Source organism: Neofelis nebulosa, chromosome 9 (genome assembly GCF_028018385.1).
Source record: "Neofelis nebulosa isolate mNeoNeb1 chromosome 9, mNeoNeb1.pri, whole genome shotgun sequence".
Lineage (NCBI taxonomy): Eukaryota > Metazoa > Chordata > Mammalia > Carnivora > Felidae > Neofelis > Neofelis nebulosa.
In genome coordinates this window covers 45,378,725-45,393,063 of record NC_080790.1, presented here as the reverse complement: position 1 = coordinate 45,393,063, position 14,339 = coordinate 45,378,725, and the positions used below count along the sequence as shown (strand labels likewise).

Genomic DNA, 14,339 nt, shown 5'->3' with positions numbered 1-14,339 from the left:
GCCTGAAGTGGGGCTCAAACTCACGGAGGGCGAGATCATGACCTGAACCAAGGTCAGACGCTTAACTGACTGAGCCACGCAGTCACCCCTAATTAAATGGCTTTGATGTAGTTTGCATGATACCTCCTCTTTATATACATAAATATTGTTTATTAAACATTACTTTGTTAATTATTTTAATTGTTTAATATAATTGTGCACTAATATACATTACATCTATAATAATTATATAACATACATTGTATTTAACATTGTAATTAGTTATATATTATTAACATACCATATAATTATAATTATACATGATTAATATATATAATATGTATTATGCATATATGCATATAAGGCTTTGTTTGTATATTTAGGCCAAAGATTAGTTTGTTTTGGTAACAGAAGGACATGAACTGTGCCAGCAATGCTATAGATGCTCAGGGATAGAAGTGACAGGATCTGCAGGAGGTAGCTTCTTTTAATGCAGATTTTGCTTGAGAAAATAAATAATTTCATCCTCCCTGAGCCTCAGAGAAAAATTCTGATTGTTGACCTTTCCTCCCAATCATGGATTTCAGTCATAACCAGCCTGGGGTGAAATGCACACCTTGCTGTCTCAAGTTCTTGATTGTTTCCAAAAAAGTTTTAAGACTTTTTCCCTCTTGGTAGCAAATGCTTATGGGAACAAAACAAAGGAGAGGCTACTTTTCTAGTCACCTTCCTTTCTCAGACTTTACAGCTTCTCTGCTGCTGACTGAACTCACAAGATCAACTTAAAACAAATGGAAGAAAATATTCCTATTATGTCACTGATAAGTGCATAGCATTCAGGATTTTGTCCTCTCTTCTTGCTTTAGCAGCAGTTGGATCTTTTTTAAAACATAAAGCGCCAGACAGGCCTTCCTTTGCTCTTCCCAACATTCATTGAGTCACTGTACAGTATAAAATATATGTTAGGTGCTAGGAATAAAGAAATCAATATGCTACAATTATTTGTACCCTGACCAGATTTACAGTCTTGGGAAAGGGTTGAAGACTCAAATGTATGCAGCGTAGGCAGCCATAATTCAGCTCTGATAAGAGACAATAGGGAATATTGGAGCCTGGAAATAATTGGAGAAATGCCTTTATTTAGTTCTTCCCTCCAACCTTCCTACCTTCCTACCTACCTTCCTTCCTTCCTTCTTCATAATACTCTGCTAACTGAATTAAATAGTTCCTTGATAGAGGGAAATAGTGTACTCCTCTCCAACTCATAATACACATCCAAATGGAATTATGAAAATACAGAATTTTAATGCAGTAAGTAGATTCTTAAAGTTATTTTAAATTATAGTTGTTAATAGCACAGATCCTAGAGCCAGACTGATTGTCAATGGTGGCTCTCCCACTTGCCAGCTGTTTGACCTTAGGCAAGTAATCTTCCTTTTCTTTTTTCAATTTCCTCAGGTACAAATGGTGACAGTGCAAGTATTTAGTTCATCAGGTTCTCTTGAGTAGTAATTGAATTTTAACAAATAAAACTCTTCAAACAGAACTTGGCACACCATGAGCTCTAAATAATAGACTGTTCTTACGAGGGAAAAGACAAGACAGCACATGTTAAAATATTAAGTCTGAATAGACACAACCTGATAGATTCTTAAAATGGAAGGAATCCTGAGTCACCTTGTGGGCACCATATACTTGCTGCTGAAATAAGCCCAGAGGGGAATATTCTTCAGTATTTACTTATGCATTTAGTTCAACTGTACACCAGCCAACTCTGGATAATTCCTGTCAAGGGAGTGCTCACCTTTGTCTTCGAAAAAGGAGCCAAGAGACATAATGTAATGTGTCAAAATCTTGTCTGGTAATACTGTAACTTCCATGGGGTTCCATGTCTACATTGACCATTCCTGGTTTTGTTTTGTTTTTTTCTTAACTAGAAGATCTAATTGGCTTTATTAAGCAATTCATCAATTGGGCAGCATCCCATTTAGCCAATAGAGAGATGCTCCCTACATTGACCCTTCATTTAACCTTTCATTTGCTTTATCTCCAGTGAAGATACGTATTTCCCACCATGCTTTGAAAATGAGCTAACCATAGCAGTAAATGGTTTTTAAACACTACATTGCTTTACAGATTCTACAACATAATCAAAATGATAAAACATTCAGATGATGTGCAGTGTCCACTCAATTATTATTTTAAAATTCTGTTGTGTCTGTTCCTTCGCTGTCTCTGTGAGTGTGTGGCTCAAAGAAGATGTATAGTTTGGGGAGCAGAACAAGACAAGAGTGTGTGAAGCAGTGGTCAGGTATTAGACTTCACTAATCTTTCATGTCTAAAAATACATTGCATTTTCTGCATTGCTGCAGAGGATTCATTTCTCATGATTTTCTAAGGTTTGTACCTCAAGGAAAATATGTGTGAAAAAGGTTCTGAGGCAGCCATAGGTTATTATGAAAAGGGAACAAATTATAGCTAAGAGGGTTGGAAACTTTGCTCTTTATTTCTCATCTTCTCTAGGAAGTCTACAATGAGAAAATATCAAGAACATGAACCATCAATATGTGCCCTATACTTTATGTAATTAGGCAAAAAAAATCTATGTAATTAAAGGAGAATTTATATAACTAGACAAAGGAGAATATACAGTTGTAGATATTACATATGATAACTGTTGGTTAGACATATTGCATAGAGAACTTTCTGGAAGACAGCTCAACACTCTCTGAATCTAGCTTTTCACCATACCCTTTTCCCTCACTTCTCACAGTTTTCCAGTAGTTCATCTGTCAAGTATTTAAAGAGAGCTTTTGTTACATGCAGGCTCTGCCTTCAAAGGATGCACCACATGGTATTTCATGCTATTTTGGTTCATAATCTGCTTCCAAAATGACTTTTCTACTCCTGAGACTCTGTCCTCTGTATGTTATCCCCCTCTTCTATTTATTATTATCATCCTGCATCATTCCACATTTGAGTAGATATTATTTCAAGCTTATGCACAATTATCCATCCATCCCGGGGCCTCTGGGGTAACATAAGAACCAGAACAAGCATCAGTGTGAAAGCCAAGCACTGGAAACATTTGGGAGGGGAGTTATTTTCTGCCTTAAAACAATAAATATTTTTATTGGACAGATGTTTTCTTCTAAATTATTGTGTACACAGGAATGGAATCGACCAAAATATGCACTTCCAAACCTTTAACAAGGAGTTCATGAACTAGGCTTGTAAGGGGGAGGATCACAGTGATAGTGGGAGCAGTGATATTAATGACAATAATGAGTGAGCCCCCATTATGAGTAAAGACTTGTGCTGGGTGCTTTGACTGTATCACCTGTAACCTTTAACCATAATGGCAGGTCCACAAGGAGGCTCTCATTATTTCTGCCCCTGTTTTGTAGTTGAGGGGACTCAAACACAAAGGTTGAATAATTGTCAAGCTCTCATTTTTGGTAATGGTTGCTGTGGCATTAGAGTGTGATCCTAGGTCTTTGTGATTTTAAAGGTTACTTCTCCTTTAATCTATGAGTTAATATATGTATGGTTTTTAGAACAATACTTATGTAATAAGCCTTTATATAGAAGCTCTCTGTACATGTTGTTATTCCCTTTGGTCACTTATTTGGAGATGTTAATTTTTCTTCTCTCTAGCAGGTGGTAGTGGCTTGAGGAGATGAAAGGCTTTACTAGAGAAAATTTTCTGTGAGCTTAGGTCCATATCAAGTAACTGAAATTGAATAAAATGGTATATATATATTTTTACAAAGGCAGATCTATTATCCTCTCTTCATTGATCCCTTCTCTCTTCTACACATGCATGCTGTTTCTTAGCTAAATATTTTCGTCCTCTAGAAAAGGTGGTTCCCTGGTAAAATAACAAATTTTATCCTGATAAACTCACTTATCATTGCTTAATATAGATTTCCATTTTAATTCAGTAATCTTAAAACTACAGGGAAATAAAATGCATTAAAGTCATAGTTGACTTCAGATTGTCTTTCCTTTAAAATCTTTAACAACATAAAATCATTTATACCTGTTTAAAATGAGTTTTTACTTTTAAATTGATTTAAATCATCTTCTATTTATCTTAGAATAATGTCAGAATTTAGCATGAGGTTTCCACTTGCAGAGTCACATTAACTAATGTGGGTCTCTCTCCTCTCAATCTCTCCTCCCCTTTCCTTCTCTAGTCTCTCACGGACATCTCCAGAGACCCTTCCTGGGGTGTCTGCTGGGGGCCACAACTTGATTAGCTCCATGTAAGAGCTCTATATTGCTACGTGTTACTCAGCTTTGAAGCAGTATTGCTGACTGAATGGCCAGTATCTGGATTAAGTGCCATTATACTGACACTTTATATAAAAACCTGTACTTGAATATTAGGTTGATTAGATAGGGTTCCTCCTCATGCTGATGGGTGCAGCTGGGCTCGCCTCCGAGGGCTCTTGGTATAGACAGTAGCCCTACCTGAGTGGCCTACTGTTATTGTGGTTCATATACCAATTTCGCTTGCAGAATTTGGGTTCAACCATGTTACTTACTAGGTTCATATGCAGAATAAATCTCCCCTTTCCTTGAATAAGTAGATTCATTCCACCATCAGCTACTGCACCCGTGATACCATACACAAATCTGTCCATCTTTAGATGTGGTGACCTTCTCAATATTTCATTAGATTTGCTACCACTGTGGATGTTCTTTCCAGCTGCACTATGCAGAGTGAGAATGAGATAGTCTTCTCCCACAACGCAGATATCTGCCAATGAGTCTTTTTTTTTTTTTTTTTTTGAGGGGGTTGGTTCAGGGAGTGAGGAGATTTATGCAATCCTGTAGCAAGGGTGGGACACCTGAATTAAATATGTATCTCCTAATTGCCAGCCTCCACCTTAAAGTATATTTAGTCCTGAGGGGTCAGACCTTGAAAATTCACCTTTGTGCCAGTATGGTAGTGAATTTTTTACATGTCTCCCGTGCTGTTAATCAAGCTATTTGTTTGTGTATCGGCATTGAGACTAGGCTGGTCGGTTATATAGTATGCTTATTGTAGACAGTAGTTTCTTTTAAAAATCTAACAATACAATATATTTCCTGACACGACTTCATTTCCCAAGCATGAAAAGTATTCCTCTGAGGGTTTGAATAACTGTAACATTGAGTGAATTACATTCTCTTCTGATCTGCTTGTGAAATGGAAAGGGGTGGTTTGTTTTGTTTTGTTTTCTCTTGTGTCTGAGGATACATTACAGGACACAGAGTCTTTCAGTGATATAATTGACTAGGTTTGGATTAATAGATGAGAAGTAATCATTTGTATAATAAATATTGAATGATTTTTTTTACCCTAAATTAAATAATTGGTCATATTAACTCTCTTTTTCAAGTTTATTGAAGAAGCTTTTATTGCCCCTGTGTATGCTCTGCTATGTGAAGCCTCATGATTCTGCTTCCCAGGCCTCTTTACCCCAGGTGATATCCAGTCCACTGACAGGGAACCTATCTCATCCTCGTCAGTGACCCCTCTGTTTGCTACTCCTGCATCCCTTTGTACAAATATTCAGTATTCACCAAACACTTGCCTTCCTCCTGGTCTCCACATCTGATCAGTCCCCATATCTGGTCATGCTTGAACACAGATCTCATTAATATCCCCTTCCTCTCTGTATCCCATTTCTATTTCCCTAGTCTAGGACCTCATTACTGCTGCTTTCCAACAGTCCTGCACTTGCCCTAATAACTAGGGTCTCTGCCCTAAACTTGTCCCCTGCACTTTATTTTATGTGATGTAGCCAAGATAAAAATCTATTACTGTCACTTGCGTCCCTGCTGAGGACACAGTTCAGATCTCGTTCATGGCTTTCCAAGCACTGCCGCCTCTATTCTCTGTACCCCTTCCTCCCCGTGCCTCCCACATGACTGTGGTTCCTCACACTCAGCATCCTGCTCCAGGTTTCAGAACCTCACATGGCATTTAGGCTGCTGAGCATGCAGTTCCCACCACTGTCTTTCTGGTGAGCACCTCTTAGTTCTTCAGAGCCCATCAATGTTGACAGCTTCTCCCTGCCTCACGCTAAATACATCAACCACTTCCCCTTCTTTGCCTATGGTCTTGATCATAAGCCTGTGGTGGTATGTAATCACAGATATTATGAGTATGTATTTACATCACGTTTCCTTATTAGATGGGAAACTCCTAGAGATCAGGGTGTCCTCAGTCACCTCTGTAATTCCAGAGCTTAATAATATCTGACATAGTACAGGCTTAATCAGCATTTGTTGGATTGGTTCAATTCTCTTATAAATGCTCTCTAAATTAGAGAATAGCTTCTTAGCAGGGTATTAAAAGACTATATTTGGGTATCTCTGTAGTCTGTTATTCTCTGATTAGCACAATTAAGAGTACAGTGTTAATGAGGCCAAGGTTTTAGTTTCATTCCTCTGTGGAGCAGTTAACTTTGCACCTCAACTGTCAGTGAGCTCAACTAGCTGCCTAGTAAATACCATTGGCTCCAAGGGAAATGAAATGTGAGACTGATTAAGGTCAGGGCAAATTCATCTCAACTATTAGACACATTGAATTGAATATATTCCTTATTGATGTTTAAAGCATAATTTCACACTTCTGTGTGAAACGAACACCTTATTTTGTCCACAGCCTCTGTCCAATGTGCACTGATGCATTGAACTTCAAGGTGGGCTGTGATGGAGAGTGGCAGGAATACCTCCCGTTCATGGTGGTTTTGCGATAAGAACAATAATCATCCATCCATGGATCTTTATGATTGCCAGCCTCTGAGCTTGCCGTCTACCCACACACCTCTCCATCTTTGTCTTCCAGGTGAGACAATGCGCATCGCCTCTTCGGAGTTTGCTGATGACCCGTGCTCATCAGTGAAGCGTGGCACCATGGTGAGGGCGGCGAGGGCTTTGCTCTCAGCTGTGACGCGCTTACTCATCCTGGCGGACATGGCGGATGTCATGAGACTTTTATCTCATCTGAAAATTGTACGTATGTGGAACTTAGCGAAACTTGCTTTAGGGGCGTAGTAAAACTGACTATGTATATTAGAGCTTAGAACTGTACCAAAGATGTTTCACTATTCACCAGATCACTTACTCACCAGAGTGGTATACCTCCAGATTTTTCTCTTTTTTAATGTATTTATTTTGAAAGAGAGAGAGAGCACACTTGAATTTGAGGTAGGGGCAGAGAGAGAGGGAGAGAAACTTCTAGGCAGACTCCATTATGACACAGTGCAGAGTCTGACATAGGGCTCAAACTTGTGAACCGTGAGATCATGACCTCAGCCAAAATCAAGAGTTGGACATTTAATTACTTAGCCGCCCAATTGTCCCTACCCCCAAATCTTTCTAATACTAAAATTACATTTAATAATATACAAGAAAAGTTATGGAAGGTTCACTTGAGTTTGGACTCGCCTCTTACTTCCTGGAATTCAAAACAGTATATTCTTTTAGGCCCCAGAGGCTGAGCACGGTGTACCTGCCTTGGCCCTATCTTGCGATTCAGAATAGTGCGGTCCGTGTGGTCATTCAGAGTATGTCAATTCTTCCGGTTAGCTGGCCAAATGACCACCGATGCCCACCTTAATATGGATTGTGTGTTGAATTCTATTTTGTTACCTGCTCCATCCTTGCACTTCTATAGTCTGGCAATAAAGAGCCTCATATACACATCTCATGGTTAAAGTCAATCTTGTTGCACCAAGTCTGGCATCTAACATACCTGGACTGGGTGGGCGTTTCCATGCCGCACTAACCCATAGACTCTCATTATAAGTGCCTTGCTTGTCACATTTCCTTCATTCTCTTCAACTCTTTGGTTTCCTAATGGAAGTGGAGCCCTGCCCTAGTCACAAATTTTACTAGACCAGGGTTAAGGCAAGCCTTTCCAGTCCTTGACAGCTAGGCCTTTCTCTAGGCTGACTTGTATCTGTCTGCAACCAGGGTAGTTCAGTCCTCTGAACTCAGATAACATAATTCAACTGCTTAGGAGTATGGCTTCTGCCTAGAGAGTTTTTATTCCACGCCTCAGTTAATTTCACTTCTGGACAATTAGCACCAACCTTGGACTGACATCAGGGTCCTTAGATGATAAGATGTGAACCACAGGCTTTTCATTTTTTGGGAGTCAACCTATTGCTGGTTTAGTTCCCCTACCTATGGCCATTCCTGGCTTATCATTTTCCCTATTATCCAACCCTTGAGGTTTTTATTTTCTCTGTCAGTGAAATGAAAAGTAGGGGCAGGTGCGATAAGGAAGTGAATCATGAGAGCCCACTCTCACCTTACTTTCTATCTCAGATTTGTTCTGTAGAGGGGTTCATCAAGAAATTTCTAAAACAAGTGGTGGTCTGTCAAAAACTCTTGAGTCATATCTTACCTGAGCTGGCCCCAATAAAAGAGCCAAGACTCCAGGTTATGTATCAACTCTATGATATTATAAAAGGTCTCAAATTCCAACATCTCCAGTATGAGTTCCATGATCATTAACCACAAAGCAAAGATACAGCTGTTCTCGGTTTCTATAAGGGTGCACAGGTCTGAAGACCCAAGGGCACAAAGCTGAGCCTGCTTGGGAGTTTCCTCTCAGATTTTTCTGAGAACGGGACTGTAAAAGCCAAGAAAGGCTCTTGCAGATTAGATGAGGTGAGCAGTATGAGAAGAGACTTTACCTAGTTCAGAGGATATCAACGGCCAGTACAACATTATGATTCACCATTTGGCTACTGGAATAAGGTTAACTTTAATTTTGGTTTGCTGTCCACTTGCCAACTGTGTTGTAATCTACCGTATAACCTCCTTGCGTATCAGACGCTGCATCTGTTAATATGGGGCTAGTGGGAGTATAGCCCACAGAGTTGTAGGGAGTTTAAAAAGGGTCAAATTCCTAGGAAGCATTTATCACAAAGTTTGGTGCAAAGTAAGCTTCTCGCTTTATGCACATTTTAGGCAACAAGTAACTTTGTTCTCAAGTGTGTGGGAGAAAAGTTTCATTATCTTTCTCTTGCAGCCTGCTGAATCTTCAAATGCAACATTTTAAGAAAGATCTTCCCCTAGATAGACAATCTCCCTTTCCCAGGGAGAGAATAGGACCCAACCTCAAGAAATTAACTTGACATCCCATATGTTCTTTTTCTGCACCTCAGAAGGCCCTGTTCAGCCATTCCTGTGATGACAGGCTGAATCTTCTCCCCAAGCTGCCCACATGCAGAGGGTGTCCGTCCTCCAAGATGAGGTGGGACATACAGCACTGGTTCCTGCCTGTAATCCTGCCTCTCCACCCACTTGTTTTGACCAGTGCTGTCTACTGATAATATCACCACAGTCTGTTGTCTTGTGGAGTCAATTGTATTCTCTTCCCAACACAGCAGATGAAGGGAAGTCGGGGGGGAAAAAAAACGGGTTTAGCACAAAACCACGGAAAGGTCAACCCAGCAATATTAAGTAGTCCTGTCAGACTGTCAGTAGTAAAATTAAAAGTGATTGCAGACTAAATAACACATTTGTTCTCCGGAGAGCACCGCCTCTGTAGAGGGTAGCCGTGGTGGAACATTGCTCTCTTGTGGAGCAAGGAAGGAAGTGCAGGGCGAGGGCTTCCCAGACACAGGCGGTGGCGGGTCTCACACTCCGGGTTCAAGTCAGTCAGGCTTTCAAATCAGGCGGCTGTTGCCTCCCTACAAAAACCCACAATGTGTCAACAATCCGTCCCACATGAACCTGGTGTATACTTCTACTTTAGCTTTTTGTTCTTTTTCGTAGAAGCACATTCTCTCATTCACAAACAAGTGTTGTCTGCAAGCAACTATGTATGTATTTTTAACTCAGATGAAGAAAACGTCTTTATATGTTTGAATGGAGCAGGTTAGAAATGGTCATCTACACCTTTCTCAAAGCTTTTTCCATATAAAAAAATGAGTTTGCTTACCGCACGGGTGATAATACCGAGGTAACAAAAAGTAGTGACAAGTGCTTTGCCATAAAGTAGTGACTCCAGGGGCGCCTGGGTGGCTCAGTCCAACTGAGCATCTGACTCTTGATTTCGGCTCAGGTCGTGACCTCTCAGCTTTGGGTTCAATCTCTCTGCCCCTCCTCCACTTGTGCTTTCTCTCTTTCTCAAAGTAAGTAAATAAAAACTTAAAAAATAAATTAATTTAAAAAAAGTAGTGACTCCATTTTCTTTTGGTTGAGATGATAGTGTAATACCCTGTGGTGGGTCTGTAGGTTCCTGCCATGGTAAGCATTATGCTTAATATCTTCCTTTTTATCTCTTAGGCCATATGCCAAATTTTTATTGCTATTCTTTCCAGACAATGATTTTTTCTCATTTCTGAATGACTTACAGGAACATAGAGGGAGTTGCTTGATCAGAACCTTATATTCATGTTTCTCCATCAATAATTCACTAAGTAGATGAAGTATAGTCAGTTTATTCTCCTAAAATACCCATTTTCATTCTCTGCCCTGTACCCCAATAAGTAATTATCAGAAAATTGAGTAATAATGAGCAAATATAATTCACTCTGTAAAAATGAATCAAGAATTAGGATATCTGTGGAGTTTGTGTGATTTGGCAGGATGTGCGATTTTGCATTCTGCTACCTGAAAATTATGTTTGGAAACGTATGTTTACATGACTGCTAAAAAGCCTATCTTTTCCTATAACACAGATATCCCTGTTGCCCATATTAAACTACTTGTATTATTATGCAAGTATTTGTATGGGCTTTAAGGTTGAGCTTTTTTTAAACATACATTCAGAATTCTCATGATTACAAAAGGTTTTTGCTGCTGTGTTCGCTTTAAAATCAGGATGATAGTGATGGAATAGTAGGTGACATACAATTCGAAGCTGGGTTATCACCCAGGTGGGAATCTGATGTTCCTCGGAAAAGCTAAAGTAATCATTTGCACATCAGACATCATTAAAAAATACTGAATTATAATCACCTTCATTGTTGAAGTTGCTGGTGAGTGATTCCCTAGCCAGACGTCTGATGTATCCTGCAATCAGCTGACATTGTCAGTGTGTTAGGTTCATATGTGGCACTTCAGACTTCTCAAGGAATCCTGCATTGCAATTGGTGATCATGAAGAGGGATATTTATTTTCCCTAGACTTTGAATTAATGTAATCAGATCGTATTGTCAGTGCTTAGCGTTGGCAATGGCATCACACACACAAACTCATCTTGACATGTATGTGTCAGAGAAAACAACCCCCTTTTTTCTATCCTCAGGCTAAGTCCCAGAATAATGATGTTCTTGATTATCTCAGAATCTCTCTCTAGAAAGTGGAATGGCAAAACAGAAAAACAACAACCCCTTAGTCAATTTCTCAGGAAAGTCAGATTGCCTTCGTAGCAACCAGGGGCTAGCTCTAATGCTGCTGCCTCCTGTTTGCAGGACATTGATGAGACAGGGTGACTTTAATATTACCTCTGCTTTTTGGGACATAAGCATCAAATAGTGTTGGGTGTCCTCAGTAACGGATTATTTCTCAGTAGTTGGCTGTGTAGTCCTACAGCTCTAATGTGGCTCTTGTGTTTGAAGAACAGCAGTCAATTGACATAAAATAGCCTTGTTTCTGATTATAAAGAGGGAAATTACTGCCCAGGTTCTTAGCATATCTTTTCTGTCACAGCTATTGCGGCATTAACTTCACACAGCTGGGTTGTTTGGAATTTATTTATGTATTCAGTTATCGTTTCAAAAAGGACTTACTGGATGCCTAGTGTATACAAGACACTGTGCTCAGATAACTTCAAAGGTGAATAAGTCTCAGCCCCTGCCTTCAAAACTTTATAGGCTACTAGGGAAGACATTAAGAAAAAAAGCATTGCATATTAGCAAAATGTGCACATGGTTGTGATCTCACCTACAATGAAGTTATACTAATTAGGATGTTTTCCACTTTAAGTAACACAAACCCAACTCAACTTGGTATTTTATTTTATTTTTTAATTAATTATTTTTTTAGTTTACATCCAAGTTAGCCTATAGTACAACAATGGCTTCAGGAGTAGATTCCTTAAGCCCCTTACCCATTTAGCCCATTCCCCTTCCCACAACCCCTCTAACAACCCTCTGTTTGTTCTCTATATTTGAGTCTCTTACGTTTTGTCCCCCTCCCTGTTTTTATATTATTTTTGCTTCCCTTCCCTTAAGTTTATCTGTTTTGTATCTTCAATTCTTCATATGACTTCAGTCATATGAGATTTATCTTTCTCTAATTTCACTTAGCATAATACACTCTAGTTCCATCCACATAGTTGCAAATGGCAAGATTTCATTCTTTTTTGTTGGAGAATAATACTCCATTGTATATGTATACCACCTGTTCTTTATCCATTCATCCATCAGTGGACATTTGGGCTTTTTCCATACTTTGTCTATTGTTGATAGTGCTGCTATAAACATGGGGGTGTGTGTGCCCCTTCGAAACAGCACACCTGTATCCCTTGGATAAACACCTAATAGTGTAATTGCTGGGTCGTAGGGTAGTTCTACTTGTAATTTTTTGAGGAACCTCCATACTGTTTTCCAGAGTGGCTGCATCAGTTTGCATTCCCACCAGCAGTGCAAAAGAGATCCTCTTTCTCTGCATCCTCGCCAACATCTGTTGTTGCCTGAGTTGTTAGTGTTAGCCATTCTACATTGACAGGTGTGAGGTGGTATCTCATTGTGGTTTTGATTTGTATTTCCCTGATGAGTGATGTTGAGCATTTTCTCATGTGTGTGCCATCTGGTTATCTTCTTTAGAGAAGTGTCTATTCATGGTTTCTTCCCATTTCTTCACTGGATTATTGCGTGTGTGTGTGTGTGTGTGTGTGTGTGTGTGTGTGTGTGTGTGTTGAGTTTGATAAGTTCTTTATAGATTTTGGATACTAACCCTTTATCTGATATGTCATTTGCAAATATCTTCTCCCATTCCATCGGCTGCCTTTTAGTTGTGCTAATTGTTTCCTTTGCTGTGCAGAAGCTTTTTATTTTGATGAGGTCCCAAAAGTTCATTTTCAACTTGGTATATTAAAAAAGGAGTATATTGGCTCACCAAAGTAAGAAGTCCAGAGGTAATTGGCTCAGGCAAGGCTTGGCCAAGGCACAAAAATGTGATAAGAACCAGGCTCTTATCTCCTTTCCTTCACTAAGAGCACTCTTCTCTGTAGGCCCTTTTGTCATAGTCTCAAGATAGCTGCTAACTATTCTCAAAATTACATGCTTCTAGACTAAAGATAGCAGGAAAGAGTGAATTCTCTTCCCGTTTATTTTTAGCACAAATAAAAGTTTCATGGTCTTGTTAATTCTATTGGCTTATGAATTAGGTGATTATCTCTAAAAATTATTTAGAGGGGGAATGGGATGTGTTGATTTTTTTTAATTTGGTCAGTGCTTACTCCTTTCCCTCACCATCCCCCAAGTCACAGATGGGATCAGTTCAACCAAATTATAGTGTTGGTCATTTGAGGTTAATATGAGAAAGGGTAATGTGGCTGGGAGAAGGAGGTCTCAGGATTGGGTCTTATTAAATTGAATGCGATTTGCTTTTCCTGGAACCAATTTCTTGGACCAGATTGAGTATGTGGGAGTTAGAAGCCCAAGCTAAACTGTAGCCTAAAGGTTGAGGGTGACTGGGAAGAGGTTGCTCCCATCAGAAGAGCTTGGGGATATATCATTCTGTTCAGTGATGAGATTAAAACTTCACAGTAAGTTCAGCAGGGGGAAGCTTAATATGAAGAACTGTTAACTCCAATAGCAGACTAGAGTTATAAGGGTTTGGATAGCAGGAAGAGAGCTCTAAGGAACATAGGAATAGCAGATATAAGGAGCAGCTGCTACCCCAAAGACTGGGATGGAGCACTTCAGGGAGACCCTCCCAGCCACTCTGAGCCAGGGCCAAGATCCAGATATTCCTACCTCACTGGGTGACAGTGAGGTCACCAAGGTGCCACACAAGCTAATGGAACTTGCTGGAAATCTGCCCTTAGTGTGCTCATGGGGTGCTTGTGCCATAAGAAAGGAGATAGATTCAGGTCAGACAACAGACTTCAGCTACAGAGAGCTTCACACACCAAGGGAAGGAACAAAGACATGAGAGCAAGAGAAGGGACTTGGGGTGTTCTTAATAATATAATTGATTCTGTCTTGCTGGAGCATACAGGACAAGGTGGGGAGAGGCACCAACAAAGTTGGATGGGGCAATACAAGTTGTTTAGTGCCTTAGATAACATGATTCATTTGGACTCTGTGTGGATTATGGGGAGCCACTGAGTACTTCTAAGCCTTAGAATCAGATTTGTGATTTATATCAATAGTTTTGGTAGCAATGTGGAG

At 39.7% G+C, this 14,339-nt stretch overlaps 1 protein-coding gene across 5 annotated transcripts in view; it reads left to right on the top strand.

The window, feature by feature from the left end:
• The window catches only part of CTNNA2 (catenin alpha 2), a 1,103,782-nt gene that overhangs the window by 328,215 nt on the left and 761,228 nt on the right, over window positions 1–14,339 (top strand). For all 5 annotated transcript variants that reach the window (XM_058683538.1, XM_058683541.1, XM_058683540.1 and 2 more), the window contains one exon: window positions 6,824–6,990. In XM_058683538.1, the coding sequence (XP_058539521.1) occupies window positions 6,824–6,990 (167 nt within the window). The remainder of the gene's footprint in view (window positions 1–6,823; window positions 6,991–14,339) is intronic.